The 25,534-nt window shown below is 39.4% G+C and overlaps 1 protein-coding gene across 1 annotated transcript in view; it reads right to left on the bottom strand.

Moving 5' to 3' along the window:
* The window catches only part of PAPD5 (poly(A) RNA polymerase D5, non-canonical), a 33,144-nt gene extending 8,844 nt beyond the window's left edge, over positions 1–24,300 (bottom strand). The window contains exons 1-7 of the mRNA XM_017740853.1: positions 24,295–24,300; positions 18,362–18,365; positions 11,959–12,083; positions 6,115–6,161; positions 3,222–3,342; positions 2,151–2,258; positions 18–146 (exon numbers count right to left, since the gene is read on the bottom strand). Coding sequence (XP_017596342.1) covers positions 18–146; positions 2,151–2,258; positions 3,222–3,342; positions 6,115–6,161; positions 11,959–12,048 — 495 coding nt within the window. The 5' untranslated portion in view covers positions 12,049–12,083; positions 18,362–18,365; positions 24,295–24,300. The remainder of the gene's footprint in view (positions 1–17; positions 147–2,150; positions 2,259–3,221; positions 3,343–6,114; positions 6,162–11,958; positions 12,084–18,361; positions 18,366–24,294) is intronic.
* Positions 24,301–25,534: the final 1,234 nt, after the last annotated feature.

Below are 25,534 nucleotides of genomic sequence, written 5' to 3' on the forward strand. Positions count from 1 at the left end.
GATTCCATTGAACTTACCTGAAGGAAACTGACAGCCATTAAAAAGAGACTATAAGAACCAATTCCACCTGTAAATACTTCATTAAGGTCCCTCTGCAACAGGAACTGTTTCAATACTAAAACTAGAAATGGTAACACAGGATATTTCTGAAAGAGAAAAACAAAGCTGTTACAATACTGTGATGTGAGCATACAATGGATGCTGAGAGAGCATATTGAAATGTCTGTTTTATATTCAGTCTTAAAGCTAAGTATAATTCTAACCTATCATTTTTAGTGACAGGGAGAAGCCAAGTGCCCTGCCTGTGATCAACACAGGTATTTTACCTGTTTGACTCTGGTGGCAGATATTAATAACAAAAAAAAGTTACTACATCATAAAATCAGAACTATTTGGTTTGAATATATAAATACACTTGCTTTTCTCATACAAGTGAGAAGTATAGCAAAGGAAGAACTACGGAGATATTGGCATCTGTAACAGAACTTTCTTGCTCCAACTGAGGGGCAGCTCAAAGTGTACTGAGATTTCTGTCCTGCAAGTACTTTGGATGCCCTTAGTTAAAGAAAGCCCTTCAAAATTACTACACCCAGGTAACATTTTCAAATGAGTGAAATACCTTTGGGTAACTGGTCCTTTAATAGGTTTATCTGCATGGATTCCCCTAAGAGGTGTGGAGAACACAGACCTTTCGGACAGCAGAGGAGGCTGGGCTATGCCTGCACTCTGTACACCCCCCACAGGGGAGGGGCAAAGAGGCTCAATAATATCACTGCTTTTATCAACACAGCCAAAAAGTTCCTTAGTGTCACAGATGAGATGTGGGTCATGATGTCCATGACTACAAAAAGATTAAAGGGAAAGAAGAATTTTGCTAAGAACCTCTCTGCATGAGCCTTACAGTGAGTATTGGGAGCCCTATTTAACTGAAGATCCCTAACTATTCAACTGAAATTTTGAAACTACTAAGAACTTCCTGTTACAAGCTGAAGTGTTGAATATCAGTATATACCAAAACAGAAAGATGGAATTTTTCTCAGAAAACTGCATACCCTTAACTAAGGCTCCAACTGCCTCAGACTTCCTAAATAACCTGGATGAAGAGAAGGAGGCCTCTCCAAGCCTAATACCAAATATGACACCTCAGTTAGATACTGAAAGTTATGTGGGACAAAATAAGACCCAAGAGATTGCCCCACAAGTGTTTTATAGAGGGTGCTTCAAGAACACCAATGAAGTCACTTGGCAAGAACACACCAAGTTTTCTTCAAGTCAAACAAAGGACCCTCCACAGCAGCACAGACACCTGTGCCACCTCTTCCTTAGCTGCCCAAGCTCAAGGCCAGCTGTGGTGTGGCACAGCTGCACAGCCTGGGCTCAGGCTGCTGGGAAAACAGCCCTGTGGGAAAGCACCATGTGAGAAGCCTTGCTGGGAGTGCCTCCACTTTGCTTGAGAGCTGCTTCCCACCTCAGCTGTTCCCTGTGCTGTCTGCCTGAGCCACGTTGCCCCACACTGGTGCTAATCCTGACCCTAATCCTGGTCCTAACCACAGTCTCAACATCCTCACTGGGCACTTGTCTGCCAGGCGTTGGCCAGACTGGGAGCTGACCCCAGCTACTGTCACCAGACCTGCTCTGCTCTTTGGGCTGGGGGTACCACAGGGCTGCAGCCTTGCCCCTGCTGCCACACACAGCTCCTGCTGCACCCCCGGGGCACAGACCCCTCTCACCCCCTGACCCAAGGCCAAAGGGTCGCAAGTAGCCCAGGCAATGGGAACACACAAAAGCTTTTTTTTATTCTTTCACACTCAAAAATGCCTTCTGGCTTTCATGAGAAGACTATCTCCCATCTTGAAATTCAGAAATACACAGTTCTATGAACTACAGTTAAAAGAGCAGAACACTTAAGACAGGGATTAGTGCAATTTCCTTAACCATTGTACTATTAAAACTGCTCCATATTTTATTCTTATGTTCATGTCTTTTAAGGCAATATATCTAAAACTTAAGGACATGCCTCAGCCTTATTAGACAACAAAAAATAACAGAGTAAAAGTGTATGTCTAGTAAGGATGCAGTCAAAGTAAAATAGAAAATAAAATTAAGTTATCAAATACTCAGCATGTAGTTCTATGATAGTGTTGCCTAACCTTGATAAAATCTTTGATGAGCTGGGCTGCTTTAACCCCGTTCTGTACATTAAAGCTTATATCAACTTTTACTTCAGTGAAGGAATCTGTCAGTTTAATAATAGGTACCTGCAAAAGAAAGACACATTAAGTCAATACAGATTTCTAAGACACACTTTGTTTCATTTATAACTTATATGCACCAGTAAAACTGAAATGCTTCATGAATTTATAGAGAGGAGGTAGCTAGTGAAATCAGGACTCACTCTCCTTGCTGATCTGTTTACATAAACTTTGCTTTTCTAACTCATAAATGCTATTTTCAATTTAGTGTTCTGCTGAGCAGAACTTAATGCTTCACCTTCCCGGTGATTCTTTTTGGATTGGTTTGGGTGAGTTGCTGGTGCAGCAGCTCAGCTCTGGTGGGGACCACAGACACCAGAGGGAGACAAACACTGGAGAAACAGAGAAACAGCCCTGGAGACATCAGAAATGACAAAACTCTTGTCACTGGGGTCATCACTTCCTCACCAAAATGAACTTCAATCAAGAAGTACAAGATATGGAGAGCACTCTGATATAGCTCCATCTGAGTGGAGCTCTCTCCTAATAACAGCTGTGACTTAGATACCCCAGTATTCTTACATACTCTTACAATTAGCAAAAGGTATGAAATTATAATGGCATTAATCTATTCTGTGCAAGACATACCACTACCTATTTAGACTGTACTTAGTACTTCTATGTGAAAATTGATTATACCTGCTTACTTGCAAAAAGAAAAATTATTTACTTATGTAAAAACTCAGTCCAGAAAGTCACTAGTTTAAACACATCAGTGCACAACACTGACTAGTCCAATCTCTCTTAAAAGCAACACATGAAATATCAGACAATTTCCACAGTAGAAAAAATGCTTTTGTTTTTGCACTAGCAATGAAAATCATACGAAATAAAAAATCTATTTCGTCTATTTCAAATTTAATATACAAAATAGTTTCTGCTTATGAAAATTCATTCTTTTAACCAACATCTTTCTTTGATTAGAAATTTAGCTTTGAACAAGGAAATACCCTCTTCCCCCAAACTTACAGTTGCTTTATCTAAAACCTTTACTGAGTTTTCATCTGCTACATTGTGCTTTCTAAGAGCTTCTTCCAGGGTCCAAAGAGGTAATGTCTCCCATTTTCCAAACACAACTAAATCAATATCACTGAAATAGAAAAAAAATAGATTTATTCAAATTTAAAGACCAATACACTTAAAATACAAACAAATGACATCTATACATAACTAGAATAAAGCTGACAGAACATAGCTTAACCAAATAATTTACTCTGATTTTTCCAAGGATTGGACATGAACTCTTACACTTGGGGAAATACAGAACATTTCAGGTTACCTAGGGGAGAGGACAGATAAACACAAATCAATTAGGCTGCAAAGCCTAAGATTAGTCTCCTCAGGCCACACTGTGAGCAGAGAGGGATCAGCTTCTCTGGAGTGATTCAGAGCAAGAAACTAACTTGTTGTGAATCACCACCTTTGGGCTGTATTAATCAGGAATGTCAATTTAACAGCCTGACACCAAAAGGAAAAGTCCTGTTTCCCGTCCTCTACTCCCAGATGCATGACCCTGTCTCCTCCTTTGTTCCAAGCCTGGTGTTTCCCAATTCCACAGCAAATCAGTTCAACCTATTAATGGGTCTGGTAGAAACCTTCTTCATTCCCCTTTTAAAGAACCCCCAGAATATTCTGGGGTAATTTCCTGCCTCTTTGCATCTCTAAGTTGGTTTTCTGGATGATCAGAGCACCAGAGGGCACAGGGTAAGTTTCTGTCCTGTAGTGCCAAGAACAGGGAGCAAGGAAAGGGAGAAGAAAACATGGCAACTTTGACTTCAGGAAGCAACAAGCTATTAAGTAAGATCAAGCCACCTGATTAAGTTCACTCATTAACTCAGCTCCTTGAAGAGGTGTCTCCATCCCACTACACTTCCTCCCTATGCACACACATACTCCTTTCACTACACAAGGAGCTGACACCCTAATTCAATCCCTGAACTCAAACTCAAAAGGTGGCTGGTGTCACATCTGAAGCCAGTGAGGGCTACTGTGAGGTCCTGAGCTTCTTCCTCTTTGCTTCCCAAGTTCTTTGATTTCCCTGCTTGGCTGGGAACATGAAGGAGGTGAGCGTGTAACCCTATAGTTATGCTAGCAGGATTACTTCAGTGATATGGAAAAGTGCACAACAGAAAACACAAAAAAGCTTAAAATACTTCCCCCTGCAACAGATTGTACAGGTCTGCTGGTAGACAAACACCACTACTTTAACAATCCCAAAGAAACTACATGTGCATTAGATGAGCTGTCTCCTGCCAAGCAGCAGCAGTTCAGCCACAGACCATTGGGCTGACAAGGACAGGCAGCACTTGGCTGCTTTCAGAATACTGTGTTCAAAACTGGCTTGGAGAGCAGGAATTGCTGCTGGACATTTCTAAACTAAATTAGTGTTAAACTCACTGCTGACAGTTAAAAACAGGAGAGATTTTTCTGATGCACACTGAGAGAGAAAAAGCAGCTCTGTTGCCACCTTGAGCATAAATACTGCCTTCAAAAGGATGCAGCGATCCAGCAGCAAAACAACTGTGTGCCCAAACCTTCAACAGCAGCTTAAGTAAATGGATACAAAGCAAATCCCAACAGCATTAAGAACACACTTCAGGTCCTTCTGAATACCAAAGCCTGAAACCTAAACAAACTATACAGTTACTGAGAGGTAAGGAAAACCTAAGGTGAAGGGAAGCTTTGATAGAAGGCAACAGTGAATTAATGACCAACACACAAATGATGACTATTTTAAAAGTTTGGCATGCATTGCCACAGGAAGGTTTCCTGTGGGTTTATGTACTGTATTTGAAGTATCTGCATTTTTTCTCCCCCAAAACCTCACCTGAAACAAATACTCAAGAAAGACAGCATATTGCAATAGAAAAGCATTTTTGTTACATCTGTTTCAAAACAATCAAGCAAATATAGTACAGCATCCATCAAGTGGCTAGGAATATCTCTGTAGCATTACCAGCATCAAATCAAATTTAATTAAGCCTATTTAAAATAAAATTTTAAAAGGCCAGGAATGAGGCCAAATGTGAAAACAATGAGTATTTGTATACCTCACTTCTGGCTTTACAAATAGAAACTGAGAAATTAGACTTCCTTAAAACTCCTGAAACTAAAGCAGGTACTAAAGCATTTGTCAGGTTCTTTGTTTTACAAAGAAACATTAAATAATGACAAGGATATCCATCACCTGCAGTCAGTACTAGATGTCCTCCTGTTCCCAAAGTATGGAACTCAGCTCAAATGTTATCCTCAGATTTATGCTATTTAAATGTGTTCATCCCCTGCAGTCATTTAAGCCTTTCACTCCATTTCCATTTAGTTGTGATAAATACAATTTCTACACAGAAGATGCCAGTGTCACTGAGTAGAGACTCTTCTTTATGAAAACTAGCAATAAATTTGGAAAAGGTAGATGTTGACTATTGTACAGATTTCACAAAAGAAGACTGAAAGAAAAAAGCTAATTCTGCATGTCATATTTTCTCTACAGCACTAACATTAACAGTGTAATGTTAAAGGTTTCAGTTTAGTTGTCTGTGGAGATAAAATTTAGCTTTTCTTTTAGGGTCAGCATCTTGTCTTGGTATTAATGAAGCGAAATCCTTTGCCTTTTTTTGACCACATGGTAATTCAGATCCTTTTACTGATACATGCAAGATCTATATAGACACATGTTACAGTCACTAGTCTTATTTATTGTATTTCTGTACATTTGCAGAGAACTAATAGCTTAACACTTTCTTAGTATAACAAGTATTGACACAAGTAATAGATCCTAGGAGAGTAGATAAATAACCCCAGGGTTACAGGTCCAACAAGTCACTTTTCTCTTGTGTGGAATTTACACTGAAGAATTACTAACCTTGTAGGCAGATATAAACCAGTTTTAAAACTTCCAAATATCTGCACCTGAAACACAAGAAAAGGATATATAAGAAAACATATAGGAAGAAATAAGAAAATTTTCAGGCTTCAGAAGACAAAGAAATCTATTAAGCTGCTTGTAAAGGCTGGCTACTGCTACCCTCCATTGGTAGATTTTGGTATTGCTAACAGGTACTGAACACTTCTGTTGAAACATACACATCTTCAATGTATTAAAAAGAGCTGATCCTCATTGTTTTTACTCATGAAACATTAATAACTTTGACTTTTCTATTAAAAAACTGCTTTGCAATGTAAAAATTGATCCCATGACTAAATTTGTCAAAAACCTAGAACCCAAGACTTTGAAATGCTTAATGACAGAACATTTAAGAGAAACAGTATCAGTTTAATTTGCTTTTTGTTTTCACATCTCAGAGTATACCCCTCAGTATTTAAGCATTTTTGAAGTTTCATGTATTTCCATTACTTGCATACTTTAAAAAAAAAATCAATTCTATCATGACCCATTTTTTTTTCTGAATTACAAAGCAAGTAGCACTACTCTGTCTATTTCTGCTTCAACAACAAACAAAAAAGTTTCATAAATTTCACATCCCACAGAATTACTTTATTATGCTGGATTTTTACTAGCGCTGGAGGTGTAAATTATCAGGTTTCCCCTGTAAGCTGTCCAAAACCACACTCTCATTACTTAGCCAAGCCTCACAGGGAGGCTGGACTCATGAGTTGAGTCTCAAAGGGGGGTTGGTGAGACTTCAAAGTAAAAATATCTACACATCTGGGCTAATTTTCAACCACTCTTCTGATGTGTTTCCTGGAGCCACCTTATACAGACTTGAGTATTCTGCTTTAATGAGTCTCATACGCCAGCTTGATTGCCACCTATTTGTATGTCAAGCGACCCACTTTTTACTTTTTTTCCCCTTCAGGATAAGTAAAAGGGGGAGACAGGAAAGGATGATGTTTTGCAAGTGCCTTAATACTTAGTAGACTAAGAAGTAGTTTAGTGCTTCTTCTTGATTTTTTTTTATCACTTCACTCCTCTTAGCCCCTCACCCCATTGCCCAGTGAAAAGTACATACACAATTTAATGTTGGAAGTTCATAGCTTATCAAACTGGCAAAGACTGTGAGAGGTGCCACAGCACAAGCATCAATACTGTACTAAAGCATAAAGGCATCAAAAAGCTAAGAATGTACTACTAATAATTATCACTATTTTTAATCCAAGATTAATAAAAGTACCCTCTATGATACTGGGTTCAGTCAAACCAGGATTCACTTGGGCACCAAAAACACCAGAAAAGTGCTTTTGCACAATAAAACAAACACTGATGGGTTAGGAAAAAACTAAATGTGCTTTCACATTATCAAACGAAATAGTGTGTTCAGCTGAACAGCAAAGAGAGCCTTTACTGAATAAACAACCCTGAAAGTATTCATAAACTTACTGATACAACATATATGACCTATACCAAAAGGAATGAGACAACATCTGCTCTTGTACAATAATCTGGAGTATGAGAAACACTGAACTATTATAGAAGAAACCCACACCCACACTTCAACCACTCTCTTACAAAAACTGGAAAGACAGAAGAGTGGGGAAATCAGAACACAAATTTTAAAGGATTTTGATTTATTATCAATTTGGAATTTAAACTGTTGAAGTTCTGTAGCCATGCATGTATTTAAAGCATCCCAAACACCGGACACTATTATGACTTGAGACATGCACAGTAGTTTTTATGGTGCGCTAACACTACCAATCATGCTTTTATTGTTTGTGGACAGAGATCTGCATTTGCACTCATAAGATAACTTTAGTCTTCATAGTAATGACTCCCACTCCTCTATGTTATTGTAACTGTTTATCCCACATTTCTGTGAACTTGTTCACATTAAATTCTGAAGTTCCTGAAGGAGTTTTAATTACAGTATGTGTCCAAATACATGCTCACAAAGCACACCAGAACTAGGAAACCCACAAAAGCTTGGTAAATTTTTGGTACCAAAATTCCTCCATCAAAACAGAACAAAAAAATCTCTCCACAGCCAACTTAGTTTCCCTTTCTTCTACATCTTTCAGTAGAACTTTCTGAAGTTTGTTAAACTAAATAGAGTTCATCTTTCTACTTCCATTCCCAATCATAGTATTTTCATAACTGAAGTGTGTGAAGTATGCAACATTCGCTCTTTTCAGATCTATGAGGTCACACGGACATGAAGCTGAGGACAATAAGACAAATGTATCCTAAATTCCACTGTGTAAATACTTATTTGTTTAATAGCCAAATTTTCATATTGAACCGGTCAAAAATCTTTGTCTTAAAATGTTTTCATTTAAACGCTTTGGGTTGTTTGGTTTCAGCATAATTAAAATGTTTCTTATGGTCAGAGACTTGCTGATGCCAAGAACTATTCTCACTTACTAGGAATGTTTCCTTCTAAGCACATTCCCTTGAGAAAGAGAGCAAATGACACAATTGCTAACTTCTATAAATAAAGTAACAGTGTAGGATACCTAGTTTTACCCCCCCTCCATCTGCTTTTTCAGCCTTTTCCTAAGTGGAACAGGGGAGAGGGAAAAAAAAGGACTTGCTGAGGCACATTCCACATGTATGTTCTCTGTACACTTAGATTCATGAAGCCTTATTTTCCTTTTGTTGGTACCTGATTTTCATATATTTATATATATTTTTTACGCCTTACCTATGTGTTTAGCGAGAAACTACTAACTAAATGTGTATGTTTAACTTCCAAGTTTATTTTAGCTGGTTTGGCTGCATCGACGACTCAAAATGAACAGCTTAAACATTAACTCATCACTTTACACTACAGCTAGAGCTGAGGACATTGGACCAGATAACACTCCACCTTCTCAGAGCATGTACTCAAAACTTGAATCTTAGAAGTAGCTAAACCAACACAGATTTTCAAAAAGTTAGTGATTAACTCAAAGGACTGAAAAATTACAAGAGACTGTCCAAGTTGAACACAGTTGAGTTCAGCAGTTCAGTTCCCAAGCTGATCTGGCAAAGCAAGTTTTAGAAAAATAACATCACAGTAATGCTGTTGTCACCATTCAGTTCCCTTTTAGCCTCGAGAAAACGGAAAGACATACAAAAGGAGAATTCTTCCTCAACGTAACAACTGCAGACAAAATGCAGTTGGGCTTTGAAGAACAGTTATTGACTCGAGAAAAAGGAGCTGGCACACTCTCGCTCTCCAACATTTTCAAGCACAGCGGAGAAAGACAGTCCTGGCAGTTTTAACTGGCACTAATTGAAAAGTGAACTTCAGTTTTCCAACTACACAGTGTGTGCTTCCTCTCGGTCACGTTACAGCTAAGCCCAGTGGTCAGCTGTCTCTTGTGGAAGGGCTTGCAATATGCTTCCCCTCCTTCAATACCTTGTGGCTACAAACAACTTTCAGCAGCTTAAAGACAGACTGTTTTCTCAAGGACGCAAAGAGTCCTATATACACACACACCCCTCTAGATATGTATGTAAAAAGTTATTCTTAATGCAAAAGACTTACAGATCAAGCCTGTCCTATAGAGTATCTCTGGAAGCAGTATGTTCTTGTGCCCCATTCAAAGTGCTAGTGGCAACAAAGAGAGATAGCCTGGTAATAAATCCATTCACCCCATTAGACTAGTTAAGTTTGCAGCACACAAACTTGCCTAGGAAATAGCAACATTTCTAGGCTGAAGCAATCAGTGGTTTTGGTGAAATCCTCTCCTCCAAGGCACTGGCAGGGTGTATCACAGCATGCACTGTTTCATACCCACACTGTTTCCTACAACTCCTGCTCTTGATTAAGGTCTACCTGGCTGTTTCACTGGGGTAGAGGAGAGCTGTGACACATGCTGCTCTCTTACACAGTTCCCATGGAAAGGTTGCTGGGTTTGCTCAAAGAGAAAATTGCCAGATATGTGGAGTAATGACTCAACCTCCCTCCAGCTGTGCAAAGGCAGCAATCACCGAGTGGAGAGTGCTCCTTCCATATGATGCTCACTGATACATTGTCCATAAAAATAATCACTTTGAAAATGTGAGTATATTTTACACACAAACCCACACACCACACACACAGAGCTTGTACAGAATTCACATTCTGTCATATCCTGTTAATTTCTAAAAACACATTCCAAAAAAACAGGTTAAGATTTGAAATGAGCAGTGGATTTAAGTCACTCATGTCAAAACACTATCTTTACTGTGGCAGGATCAAAGAGCATTCCTTATACTAGAGATTCTGCTGTCTGAATCTGGTTTCCTATTCTGACTAACAAGCCCAAATTTTCAGCTACTGTATCTACAAATAGATGACTACAGCTAGAAATTTACATTCTGGAAATGAACACCGTATCAGTAGAAGAATACAACTAAACTAGATTCAGTTATGCCAGAAACCCAACTATGTGCCCATAAAACCATATTGACTTATAAACTCAACTTCCCCGTCTTCTCTTTAATCTAACCTTTATCAAAAAACCACAGCTCTGCATAGGAGAAACTCTTGTTTTGAATGAGTATGTACTAGCAAAAACCCATCATCAGTGGAAAGAGGCATTATAGATTACAAGCTCAGCACACAGGTCTACAGGCTTGTTTCTTCCTATACAGAGACTCCTGGGTTTTTTTTTTAATTTGTAAAACATATCAATTTAGTTTAACTGCCCATTAAAAATACCATGGGCTATGTAATGTGACATTGCTGGTACACCACCTTAACAAACTTATTCAAGATTACGGTTCTTTGCACTAAAAGCCCTACTACTAAAGACAGGAGTTTCAGAAGATTTTTTTTTAACACAATACATGCATGCATGTCTGATATGTTCCCATTCATCTTATCAAATAAATATTCATGAGACTGAACATTACCCCACCTTATGACTTTTCTTTGACTACAACAGGACTAACTTGTCTTTGGTCCTATGTGTGATGGAAAATGTTAACCTGTATTATTTGAGAAAGAAATATCACCTCTCTCATTTCAACAGAAGTCTTCTTATGTTTAACATGGAAAAATAAACAGCATTTGCAATGTTATAGGCGTTGTTCCCGTTCAGGCAGTTTGATGCATCCTAATTCGGGTTGTACGGGTGTTAGGTAGGATAGTTGAATGTTATGATTTGGGTTGTATGAAGTTATGCTGCTCAGACTGTTGAACAGAGTTGGAAGCCCTTTGTTTCAAAAGACTGCAGGTGATCTAAAGAGGCCAGGAGGAGGTGGTGATAATGGAGTATGAAAGGTCCCTAAGCGCCATCGGGATGACATCAGCCCTGAGAGAGGCAGCTGCACCCACCTGCACCCACCAATCACCAGCCTCCCTCCAACCCGGACCTTGCACCAATCACTCGACGCATCGTGGGGGAGGGGGCGGGACCTAGCGACGAGCCAATCATCACCTGAGAAGCGGGAAACCTAAGCCAATGAACCGAGCCGCTAAGCAGCAGCCCTGCGGACTGACCAATCAGAAGGACTGAAAGAGAGCATAAAAGGCGGTGTTCCCGTCAGTACATGTCCTCCCTGGCTTCGAGCCTCTCACAGTGAAGTCCTCTTGAGAACGAAACCTGTCACAGCGAGGTCCTCCCGCTGCTGGGTTAAGAGGAGAGGGCTACTCCCCCTCCTGGGTTCTTCCACCTGGTCTGTTTGTTTTGTTCTCTTTTCTTTTAATAAATTACCAGTTAATCACCTTTGTGGATAACTGGCCCTCATTTATTACATACAATATTCAATATTTCATAAAGTAAACAGGCACAAAATGTTGCTTTTACATATTAACAAATAAAACAGGGTCCTACTCACATCTGCATTAGGCCAGAGCTCTTTGATAACATTTTCTATTCTGGTCACCACTTCCATCCGCATTCTCTCTTCTTCAGGTCTGGGAGACATATACTTATAGAAGTCAATGATTTCTTCATGAAGACTAAGAAAGAAAAAAAAAAGAAAGAACAAAAACTCAGCAAAAACTCTGCATGCAAATGAAATAGCAACTATTCTAACCAAAAATGCTTTTTAAGCTCCTAGTTCCCAATTTTGTTAAAGGGCAATTTTAGAGCAGCATGCAAATAAAAAAAAAACCAACACATTCACAACACTTTGTAACACTTAGATCCACATTAGCTTCTTATGCCAACAGGTCAATACTGTGCTTCATTTGCTAAAAGCATGGAAGCAAACCTAAATCCAAGTGCCTTCAATTCACATTGAAAGTCACACGCTATTTTAATGCCAGCGTAACACAGAAATGGTTCAGTCTCCAACTATGAACGCAGCTGTAGCTCTGAGTACACACTTCACAAAAATTTAAACAGGTTTTTAGCCAACACTTCCTTGTCAGCCCCTTGGCACCAGGCAGGGAGTTTCACGCAGCAGTCTGTATGTATTCAGTACCACGCTTGCAAAAGTTGACAGTAATTGTGCCAGTACTAGAGCTAGAAAAAGTCCTCCTTTTTCTGCTTATAGAAGTCACATAAACTAAAAATGTATTCTCCCCCCATAACCCCAGAAAATAAGTAGTACACACGCAGCAGCATTTGCTCAGAAGAATAAGTGACTGACAGACAGTTAACCCATGTATAATTTACCATATTATATGTGTTTCACATTGTCAGTAAGTTAAGTTTAGCTTGCCTACGATGAGAGCTGAAATAAAAATGTCTTCATAAAGTGCTACAAAATTCTGTGCTTCTGTAGTATCATAAACATCATCAACTTGACTAATAATGCATTTCCAGCCACAGAATAACTAATTTCATTTATTTCCTTCAATGACCATTATATTAATAGCTAGTTATCTTTTAAGAATGGATTATTTCTAGTTACCAAGTGCAACTGCATCTTTCATTAAAGCTCTGAGGGACCACCAAAAGAGATCAATTTATTAAGACCAAGCCCTTAGCTGAGATGGGGAATCGAATACTTCCCTACTGCACACACACTTAAATAAATCAAGTGTTAATAACTGGAAGCTGTATACAGGTGTCAACAAAACTGATTAAAATATCCGACAGTTGTGTTCAAGAGAGTCAGAGCAGGGAAAGAACTCAAACCACCTGCGTTAAGTTCTCCCAATACTGCAGTGTTACAAACACCACAAGCTTCTCTCCCTCCACCACCAAGTTACGGGAACAGTCACAAAAGCCTGGCAGCTGCTGGTGGCCACCACCACAACTGTCTATACAGATAAAGCTAAGAGAAAGACTCCTCTGACAGAGGACATCTCTTGCCTCCTCCTACAGCTTCTTTCTTGCTTTTCCTTGGAAGCATACACCCTGGAGTTAATGTGCACATTCCAAACCACCACTTACACCTTACACCACACTGACTACTCTGCCTTCAGCTTCTCAGCCGTCTCCAGTTCTTCTACTCTTCACTGCTATTCCATGTGTTGGCATTTAAACTTTCTTACAGTTATCTTCCCAGTTCAACTACTGGATTCAGGTGAGAAGTATGTGATAAAGGACAGGTTGAGCACTCCAATGACCAAGTTCACTCTCTGTCCTCACTGCCAGTCACATGTACTGAATGACTAATTTAGTTTCCACATGCTTGACCACCAATCTAGCTTTCAAAACCAGAAGCAACAAGGAAAATGGGCAAAACCCCAATAATTAAACTCCTGAAAATAGAAATTATTTTTCAACTGTAATTTGGTGAACCAGCTTACGTACAGGAAGACCTGGGAGTCAGGTCTGTCTTTAGGGGGGTACATAGTGGGGAACTGATCAAGAAACACAGCCCTATTTCTGCCTCTCCTCTTCTGGACTAGCTGAAGCAGACTAGTTACATCCACAAGGCACATTATTTGCCCCAGAGCAGTGTTTTCAGCAAGGACTGAATGCCCACATGCACTGTGAGCCACAAGGAGCAACAGCACGTTGTCTGAGGGCACTGAATGGCATGAGACATGCTGCGATGATACCAAGGGAGTATCCCTGGGGAGAAACTCATGTGTGGCACAGCACAAATCCATACTGTCCATCATTAGTGGGCCCAGCTGCTCCCAGGCTTGTGCTTTATGGGAGTTAATTGTTGCCCTGTCCCATCAGGGAACTTTGAAAGAACAAGGCAATCAAGAAAGAGGTCCCTAAAGTGCACAGAGAGCCAAGCCATACAGACACTGCAGTTCTCAGGGCACGGCTCTTTATTAACTCAACTGACACTCTTAATCCAGATAATTATTACAACTGGTGCATTCTTTAGAACCACATAAAATAATGATGTGTTGTCAGAAACATAAGTATTTCTTTTTCTAAACATAAATACCAGATGTCTGCATTTCTTTGAATGGGATCCCTCTTATTCTTAGGTAGTCATGAAAAGCTTTGTGGCAAAATAAAAAGTTAAGTTACCTGCAAACACACAAACTTACATTACAGATGCACAGAATGTTAGTAAACACGTAGAAAAACATGAAATCTGAACTTTTTCAATGATAGAAGAAAGGCTTAAAGACTACTAGAGAGAGTTCTCATCAGCACTCCAGTTGGAAATAGTACTGTGTTGAATGAAACATATCTGTGTTTCATCTGCTGCAAGACTGCACACTGCCAGGACCTCCTGTGCTGCATAGAGCCACGGTGTGCAGAAGGCAGGCAGAAGCTATAGGGGCTCGAGACTACACCTGGATCCATATTTCCCTGCCCAATAACAGGCTGCTGTCAAGAAATAAGGGAATGATTAATTAAAGCCAAGACAAACAGAAGTAGGGACACGTGGATTTCAGAGCAGTACAACATGACTTAGAGGCATGACTCCAATTAATGTGGAGTTAACTCATGCTGTATTGAAAATCAAAACTCAAGGTTACTCACTGTCTTAATCACCATCTATTATAGTCTCTGTTTTTCAAAACAATTTGTTAGGATTAATGGAGTCTGTTTACAAAAGTCTCTAGTGAAATTTTCTATATTTAGCCAAAATGAAGATCAAAGAGACTGAGATGTTCTTTTTGGCATCATAACAGTATTTTATTATTTAATTATTTAATACCATTACACTCATCAGTTATTTCAGATAAAAGTCTTTAAAAGGAGACTTGTTTATAGAAGGCAGTTACACTGTAATAAACCTGATTTCACTACAGAAAGGTATTTCGTTTGGCTTCATAGTCATACTGAAGCATTCCAACACCCAAAACACACTTAGGATGCATGGAGAGAATTCTCTACAATGCATAAGAGCATTAGTTTGCCTTTTTTTACAGTAAATAAGAGTAAACAAGGGGTCTTTGTCCTGTACGTTAGGAAATCTTAACACATGGGGAAAGGAAAAATAAAGAGGTCTCTCACACTTTCTCTAAACAGGTTTTAAAACAAAGTTCTACCTCCATCACACCTCTTTTCAAGTCTGGTAAGCTGATTCCATCAGAATTTCACAGAGAGAACAGAATTATAGAGAAGCCACTCAATTTAATTTCATGTTCACCTGAGGACAGTGATACATCATTAAAAATAAACTGTGGCTGCAAAAGTTGTAATCACAAAAATGATTTCCCATGGTAACATTACTGAATAGCCCCAAGAGGAACACAAGACTGTGAGATTCAAGTCTTTTAGGTGAAAAATCGCAGCTTTTGTGAGGTGCAAGTACTATAGAACACAGTGCATTACATAACTTTTTTAGTTTGATCACACCTTACTTTATTTTGTAGCACAATTTGTGGGCTCTAAATGTGCAACTCAAGAAACTCAAGCTCCTTTACATAAGACGTTGTTATTCTGGAGTATGAATCTTGCTACACGTCTGGCAATCAATTAAAAAATAATCACGTATGAACAAAATGTCATTTCTGTTTGATATGCAGAGCACACAGGTAATGTGGCCAAGCACATACACTTGACTGTACACTTCAGCTACCGACACCTAAACCAGCACAACTCTCTCCTGCTGCAAGTTCAGAACTGGAACCAAGAGTGACACTGGGAGGCACGGCACAGTATGAAACACAACTGGAGATACTACATGCAGATCCTGATGCAGAATAAATGAGTAGCCCACTGTCCTCACAAATTTTGGCAGCTTGGAGGAAGCCAGCGTGATCAAACCAGTGTCCAGGGCTCGACAGGCACACCAATGGCTGCCCCAGGTGGGACCATTCCCTTGGCCCCCACTGTCCTGAGCAGCTGAGCAGCAAAACCTAGTCCTGCTAAAGCAGAGCAGCCAGCAAGGTCAAGATCATTCTGACCTGTTTTGCTTTATAAAGGATAGCAGTTAAGTGCTGCTTTGTGGGTCAACACACCATATTATACTAACCAGAATAATTGGGTTTAATTGAAAAAATTCCTGCTTTTGTCATTCTGGAATTGTGCTATACTTCCACTCTCCGCTGGCTCTTCTTTATTCTTCATTTCACAGGAGAAATTACGCAGGCATGCATGTTCTGATTTCTCTCATCAGGGTGTTACCCATGGCTTCTACTCCAGCTGTTCAAAATTCTGCTCATCCATCCCAAAGAGCTTCTCTGCCTTAGGCATATATATTCCTTTGCACACAAAAGGCTATTGGCAACGTCACTGAAGATAATTTAAAACAGTGGATATCAATTATACTCAAAAAAACCATCTAGTGCTCGTGCACTACAGTTTGGTTTTGGCAGGATTTTCTGATGGAAGTTTTGTTTGCAGAATGATGAAAATCTAAATTATTTAGAAACTCTGTGGATGGTGGGCTGAAGTAAGCAATGAACACACAGGTGACTTTCACCTTCCCAAACTCTATGCTTTAAACTTTAAGAGTTTAAGGGACATTTGCAACATAGCCCTGCAGCACTAAACAAGCCTTTTGTACCTGAGTTTTCTTTGGATAAATAATTCCTAAAGGACAGTGTTTAGTTGCCCCTACCATCTGAAGTCTCCTCTGGGCTTAAAAAAAAAAAATCAAAGGAAACAAAGAGAAATACTGTAGAATTTCAGGATTATAATTGTCTTTGGAGAAGAATGTGAAGGAGGAACCTGAGGTATTTTAGCCACTGAAAGCATCAATACTTAAGAATCCAAACTGCATCCATCCCTTCATTCCCAAAAGGAAAGCTAGCATTGCACAGGAGAAAGAATAACTTCAGTTTGAACCCCTACCATTCATGACCTACTTGGTTTTGAAACAGTTTTGAACAACAATTGTACTAAGGTAAAGGAAAGACACAGAGAGCCCAATCTTCACTCTCCCCCTCACAAGTGTATTGGGGAATTCAACACCTTCCTAAATCAACCTTCAATTTTAACACTGATCTTCCATAAGCTTAATAAAATGATTTCTAAATTTCTACATGTGTTGAATAATAAAGTAGGAACAACAGCAGACACTGTAAAGATGACAAATTATTTTCCCACCTACAAACTCAAGCAAAACCAAACATTAGAGTCCTGAAATTTGCTGGCTTAAGTTACTGAAAAAAAAACACTTAACTGCATTTGCAGGTGATTTAATAGGCACTTAAGTTTCATGGTGACTGACACATCAATCCTCATAAGAAAATAAAATTATGCATAATAAAGGAAACAATTTTCAAAAGCCTCAGAGACTTTGACCATCAATTTTTATATCCTTAGTTACTGAACCATATCAATATATTACAGGTCACATAGTAATCATATTTTGAGACACATATGCCCTTATGGGAGCTTTAAAATCAAACATCCCAAAACACGTCCATAATAGCAACCTGACAAAACCAGGGAAGCTTAAGGAGCCGGGTTTTTGATATCACACATTTTTTTCTTCAGTTCACCCATTTGAATTACAGCTTCACAGACCACCTTTTCACAGTTTACCTAAAAACAGACATGCAGAAAAAAAACAGGTATTCCACTGCCATATGATTGCTAAACATCACCAAAAATCAGGATATCCACTGTATAAACACTGTCTTAAGGTGCAAATGGAGAATTTCCCTTTGCAGACAGCTAGGAAAATGAGATTTATATCTGTCCCCATCCATTATAGACCAGGTGTTTGTTACCACTGCCTGGCTTCCCAGAGACAGGGTCTGTTATAACAGGATTACACAAACCACCCTAATCCATCCAGGGCAAAGTTAGCCAAGCTAAATCCCACCACCTTTATCAGCTCTGGTAAAGCATCCACTCTTCAGAGCTGTGGGGAGCCCAAGGAGGAGCCCTCAACCCCTGAGTCCCCCCCAGATGGTAAGAGGCAAAAAGATGCAAGCAGAACTCCTTCAATGGGCATAGCAACACCCAGAAAACCACGTCTGGCAACCACCTCTGGGCAGCTTTCAGGGCTTACCCAAGAACAGCCTGACCTTTCTAACTAATATTTGTAGTCTACTGAGTAATTCACAGAATTGCCTTTTAGGACCAAGGGAGAGCAAAATTTCCACTAATACGTAAATGATTTAGGAACCCTGATCTTGTTTTCAGGACTAATGTCTTTTGGGGTTAATCTGATCATGCTGATACTGAGTTTGAAAACATGGAGATAATTTGTTCACTTCCACCAATTATGGTGGACTGATTATGCACATTTCTTCAAAAGCTGTGGAGAAAAAAAAAAAACCACTAAATTTACACTACAAGACCTACACTTTCTATCCTCTGCAAATTTTTGAAAGCCTATTTCTTCCTCCCAGTTGACACCCACTGCCCCCAAATCCCTCAAATTAATGTAGTTTTTTTCACCTATGTTCTGTATTTTACATTAATTTATGGGTTTAACTGCATCATAAAAGGCACTAAAATAGCATTGCTTTATGGAAACAGCAGAGTGTAGTAGAGACATTAAAACATTGGACAAAGAAGAAATGTGTACAGTTCTTTTTAATTATTTAAACTGGTATCTCTATCTTTCCAGTTTTGTATTTATTTTATAGATCCTTTGTTTCAATCAGTATGAGTGCTCTCTTCCTCAAACTGATTCGAGCTAGTTCCAACTAAAATTCCCAAGCATATTCTTTAGTCAAGAAGTAATGTAATCAACTCTTTTCCTATCAAGGTAAAAGTGAGCATTTTTTGTGTGTTTATAAATTTCATTATGTGCTTTGCCTTCCTAAAATACACTCTGATGTATTAGAATTTTTTCTACAGAAATTTGTCTTTCAAGAGGTGGAAAAATCCTACTGAACTTTAATTATAAATCAAATGCTTGAATTAGTCCTATCAATGAGTGATTTGAAGTGTAACTCTGCAACTAATCCACTGGCTTTTAAATCCATGCCATATGCACGCTGAGTCTTGCTCTCTATTTTTGCAGCACTTCCAGCAAAAACATCAAATGCCAACTGGAAGGACTGTTTTGAGAAATACCCGTAGTTCCCACTGCCTTTTTTTTTTTTTTTTTTTTAATCACACTGTACATAAAAACAATCTAGCTGAATCACTGTGTGTGTGAGAATAACCTTCTATTTCTTCCCTGGAAAGTATCTACATATCATCCCTCCTTCCCACCTCTGTAAGCAAGTGCTGTGAGAGTCTGTTGCTTCTCTTCCCTCAGGTGATGGAAGATGAATTTTGCTAACAGAAGAGTGAAAAAAAAAATGAAAGAAACTGCTGCCTCAACTGATCTGAAACAAGCAAACAGAACACAAAAATGAAGCAGGAGAAGAAGGTTTTGTACAGGAAAATCAAAGTGGGAAGAGCAGCAATGTGAAGAAGCTGATTTATTTCATAATGACAAGGAGTTCAACTCCAGTAATATCTAATTATCTTGAAACACAGCAGTAATTCTAGCATCTCCTATAGAAGACAGCCACAAGGTTTTTCTTTAGCTCACTTGCTAAAGAAAGTGTTAGTCTGCTGGAACAGTTGCACATACAGACTAACCATGCAGTTTACAACCTCACCGTTTAAAATACAGATACATATCTTTAAGAAGCCTTAAAGTGCAACTATTAGCATTCACTTTGTATATTCTGTAATTACAACTTCAGGTAAATTTCCAAACAATTAAAACCACAGAGAAGTTGAAGTGGGGAATTAGTAATTCCTCAGCCTGCCGATTCCCTTTGCTTAAAAAACCACTCAAATAGACCAAACAACAATTTATAAGTTTGCTTTAAAACAAGAGTTTAACAAGTAAAAAGTAACTATCAGTATCAACAGTAGTTCATTTAATATTAGCTGAACTTTCCAAGTAAAACAGCAATATTTGGGTTTGTGTTAGAGCTGTAACAAAATCTAAAGCTACTAAATTACTGTAGCACACTAATAGCTCTGACCCAGAACAACAGGGACGACCAGAGAGTTTTAAAACAAATAAATGTCTATTACACCAGTTCTGCAAATCACACCAGTGATGTTACTATTAAACCAAGCTAGAAGGAAACAGCAGGTCAGGTAATCTGCCTTTCTGTCTCCATAAAGCCAGGGAGCACAGATCTTTATACGGCTCTAGTATATTGCTCCTATTTTGTTAGTGTAGTAAATACTATCACATAAACAAACAATCTGTGACCTTCTGATATCTGGCACCACATACTACCTGGGCAGAGGCAAGACTAACACACTCCCAGGAGACTGATGAGCACTTCTGACGGATAACGGGCTTGGGAAAAAAATCTCCACCTGAAAACTCTTATGGGAGAAAAAACCTGCAACACAGACCTTTGCCACCATGTGTATGGCAGCAGGTCACCCAACATGAAGCCCGGCAAGCCTTGCACAAGGTTTTCTCATACAGAACAGAGTGGAGAAAACTCTACTTCCACACACACAGCAGGTTCTGCCTGGCAAATATTCTTGTTTATGACTTGATAAATTATTTGACTTGAAAGATCAGTTAAATGAAAGAACACAGAGCAATGTAATTATTGACTCCTGTCTCCTTCTATCAGAGCAGATTTACACTTTCAAATGTCGACTCCAAACAAGCCCACACCAGTCCCTAAGAAGGAAAGGACACTACCACGATGCCAGGCTTTCACTGTTCACGTCAAAGCCAAGACAAAAGGCTGTTTGAGGTCTGTGTTCCCACCGGTGGCTGGTGCTGCTGCCACACTTGGCCCCACAGATCAGTTACGCATCCCGAGCATGCTGTGCTCACTCCAGAAACCCTCTGCACATCCATCTGTGCAGCAAACCTGCTCAGTAGGCAGGAGAACCAAGAACAGAATAAAACTCTGAACACCTCTCCTTCAGGAACACGGGATCAAACTGAAAAGAATTTAATAAAAAAATATTAAGTCAAATAACTAGCCATAGCTGCAGTTTGTTAATAACTTTTCAGCTCCAGAATAAGAACATTTTCAAATTAAATGTGAAGTGCCAGTATGCCATCTGGCAAGTCAAGGCAGATTCCCAAGGCTTTCCAGCATCTTCTCATATTCACAGTCTTTTGGGCAGCGTTTTTTGGTTGGTTTTTTTTTTTTTAGAGGAGGGACTTTTGCACAGCATTTGGGAACATTCAAGGAATACAAAACTGAGCCCCAAGTTACCTTGCTACATTTCCTATATCAGAAGTATTCAAAACTTCTTACGAAAATATTTGAAGTTAGCAATTACAGTTAAAACTACAAGGTTGAGTTTGCAGCTTAAATTTCTATTCCCTGAGCAAAATGGAGAGTGACCCCAAGTTACCTGTTTTGAAACCAGTTTATCACCCATTTATTACTTGTTAGTTCACTTTGGTGATACTTTGCTACAGTACTAATACAAGTTTAGATGCACTGCTGTCATACCCAGCCAAAACTGAAATCACAGATGTAGTTCTCCCACTCACTTTCAAATGCTTAGAAGCAACTGCAGTGGATGCACTTTGAAGGACGAGGAACAATCACACATACTATGGCAAAGGTACAAGGAACATTTCGGGTAACTTTTTACTTGGATGAATTGCTATCTTTACAGTAGGGGTGTGCACAGTGAACTATGTTCAGATTAAACAAGGTATTCATTATAGGACTCATGATGTAGTATTATGGTCCCTTAAAGGTATATATTGGAAACTATTTGTTCATGTTCTGATTTGTTCTCTTGTGCTCAGATACTCTTGCTTGCAAGGCAGGAGGCACAGGTACCAGAAACACCGTGGGCTGGGACCAGTAACACTGCAAAGTTTTTTGGAGTCAACAGCCACCATTTGCTCTGGTTATCATCCCAGGATAGAAAGCTACAAACCATAACAATCAAAAAAGGACACTGCCTAAGCAGATCACAGAAGAATGCTTCCTGTGCTCACCTCTATCAGCCCAGTGATAGAGATGCACACTTAGCAACTTCCATGTCAGGAACTACAAAAAATGCTTCTTCCTCCAATGTAGGTGACAGATCTCATCCTTCCAAGTATCTGGAGAAGCTGGTCTCTGACTAAACCTGTGGATCAAATCATGGGGTTTATCTTCTTTATTCCCCCTGAAGCTTCAGCTAGTATATACGTCAGAAAACTACCCATACAAAAATGAGAAGAAAATGCTAGAAAATACTGCACAGAAATACTTCCCATGAGGCCAAAATGTTAAAAGACCAACCCATACTGAAAGATGACTTAGGAAAGATTTCACACATCTACCTCAGTTACTGGGTTTTGCTTGGACATAAAGATAGAAGAATCAGCACATGATGGGAAAAGGGGGACTTTTAACGGTCTGACAAAGACCTAATATCACAAAGGTGACTACTGGAACCCACTCCAGGATGGGGCATCCCTGGCATGGCACACCTCCTCACACCATCCACACGTGCACTGACGTATTTGTGCAGAGTCTTCCAACAGAAGTAGCAAATACAGAGTGAGAGGCAGTGCAGAGCTCTCAGAAACACACTAAAGATTCATTCAAGTCACTTGCTGGAATCAGTCTCTAAAAATAATTTGAAGATTACATAAAAGTGTCTTGTGTACTCAAAACATGAGTAGAAGATGTAGCAGTGACCAGTTGTGAGAGGTTTAAGAGGATCACTGTGAGCTCACAAACTGCAGAATCAATAGCAACTGAAAAAGCACGTTTCAGCATGCCTGAAGCAGGTTTGCTTCAGAGGAGCAAAGGCTGAAGTGAACTATTCCAACATATAATGTTCAGTGACTTACTGCCTGCAGGCAAATACCACACCGCACAAAAAGCAAGGGAGGAAGTTTGTTAATACAGTTAATCTCTTCTTTACTCCTAGGTACTTCTATGCCAGGAGCTGACACTGTTAACTTATTGCCATTGAAACTTTCTCTTTTACCAGCTGTACGCCCTGTCACATTAGTCCAGGTTGTAACAACAGCAGCTTCAAAAGACCACTGGTTAGTTCAAATTTAGATTGAAGAACAATGCAAATTATGTACAATGTAATTACAAAAGAAGCAGGACTGTACTGTCCTTTCTGCCTCATCTCAAAAACTATCCCATAAGAAGTAATCTAACAGCTTGATGAGGCAAACTTCTCTTCCACCTGATGTTGGAAGCAGAGGTACATGTAAAGAAGCTGCGTAACTCAATAACAAACTAGGTCTTCAAGGCAAAAATCAACATGAAAATTTTCTCATGTGGGTACCTGCCAAGTATGACTACTACAGTAGTCATTCCCCATGGATGAATGAGCATAAGATACTGAGTCCGCAGCACACCAGAAAGCTGAGTATATAGATCCTCAAACATATGAGTTGAATCAGCATGAGTGTGACAGAACAAAGCAAAAACTAAATAAAATTAACCTTAGAACTTAATTTTTTCAGCCTGACTCAATAATGTGACCTGAGACTGTGATCTGCAATCATGCCCATTATTCAGATCAAGATAGTTCCTTCACCACACTACGTTTAACTCAATACTTTAACTGGCAGCTGTGGAAAGCTTGCCAACCACGAGTGCCTCTGAATACATAAGAGATAAAGCCAGATTCAAGGCACAAGTCCTTCACACCACTTTCAGAAACTATATGCATACTTTAGATTAAAGCCAAAATCTTACTGAGGGATAAGGGGGAGGAATGCAAATGTATATAAAGGAGTATACTTTTTATAACAACCCTGTTGAAACGAAGCAAACCAAAAAAACCCTCAAAACCAGAACAAAAACCACTTAACTTTTTGTAGCACACAGGAAAAAAATCAGCTGTTCCTGAAGTAACATAGGAAGTGAACAGCTCTCAAATTAACAGAGTGAGAATTAAGAAAGCCTAAGAAAGTAAGTTATCACACTTCCTCAGTCTAGCTTAAACACAGCATCAAGAGGTCAGACAGGGTCAACAAGCTTTGATTAAGGACTCCCTGTCTTCAGACTATACACACTGACACATAATAGTAAGATCAACACCTTAGTCATCACTCAAACTACAGCACAATGTTCCCACATGCTGTATCTTAGAGGACATTAAAAGAAGGGCTTATCTACACTCGGTATTTGTGACAGGTTAATGCAAGTTCTTTCAGGTGTTACTGCATCCATAAACAAAGTAATTGCAAGAAAGCACGTGATACTTTTTATAGGTGCACCCGAATGTAACTGAAAGTAAATCTACACTGAGTGAAGGTGATAGGCCAATGTAGCTACTCATCTATACACCTCTCACTTATCCTAGAATACTACCCTCATTTCCCTGATTTGGAAGTTCCTAGAGGACTTCAATGTTTGAATTTGTCCCTTGTTATACTCTATTACTTGTAGAATCACAATGCTATTTCCTTCACACTGTCTTAACATCTTGAATATTGTGTTTGCTACTTCTCCCATAAGAGATCACACCGACAAGACAGAAGAGCAGAGGTGCACAAACACTATGATCCGACACCTCTGCTACCATTGTTTTCCAGTAAAAATCCTAAAAAATGCAATGCAAAAAAAACCTGCACAATGTATGCAATACAGTATGGTGATGCAGAATTCCACACTATAAAGCCTTGTCAAGCAAGTAGCAAGACTGTGCCTCTTTCACTGAACATCAACATTGAATAATTCAGATGTAGATCTCATACCATAAGAGGATGTTATGAGGCCATCAGAGAGGCTGGTCTGGAATGAGGGCTGCCAAATAATCTTAATTGTCACCATGGGAGGAAGAAAATTAACAAATGTTGCGTCCCAGCATAAGACAACCCCAGCCTCGGTCAGGCAGCCAGTTCACCCTCACACTGAGCTGCTGCGCTAGAGCTGCCCTCCCAGCCATGACCCACCCTGAGAGCTTGGCAGCCCCAAGGGACACAATCAGTGTGGCTCAGTCTCACACAGATTTTGTGACACAACTTTAAGGGTCAGGAAGACAACCGTCAGGGACAGGCAGTTATCAGGAGACCTGTACTGAATGCAGCAATACATTGATTGTACGACTATGATACAACACACCAGTATCACCAATACAAAGTTACTGGAAAGATTTATACTGGCTCTAGTGAGCTGTAGGAGAGAGTTTTGTACAAACCTATAAACAAGAGTTCTGCTCCCTTGATTCATGTCTGTCTCTTGTTTTGATATTCTACATTCGTAGTATTGCCAGAAAAAAATTCC

The sequence above is a fragment of the Corvus brachyrhynchos genome, unplaced genomic scaffold (genome assembly GCF_000691975.1).
Source record: "Corvus brachyrhynchos isolate BGI_N302 unplaced genomic scaffold, ASM69197v1 scaffold26, whole genome shotgun sequence".
Lineage (NCBI taxonomy): Eukaryota > Metazoa > Chordata > Aves > Passeriformes > Corvidae > Corvus > Corvus brachyrhynchos.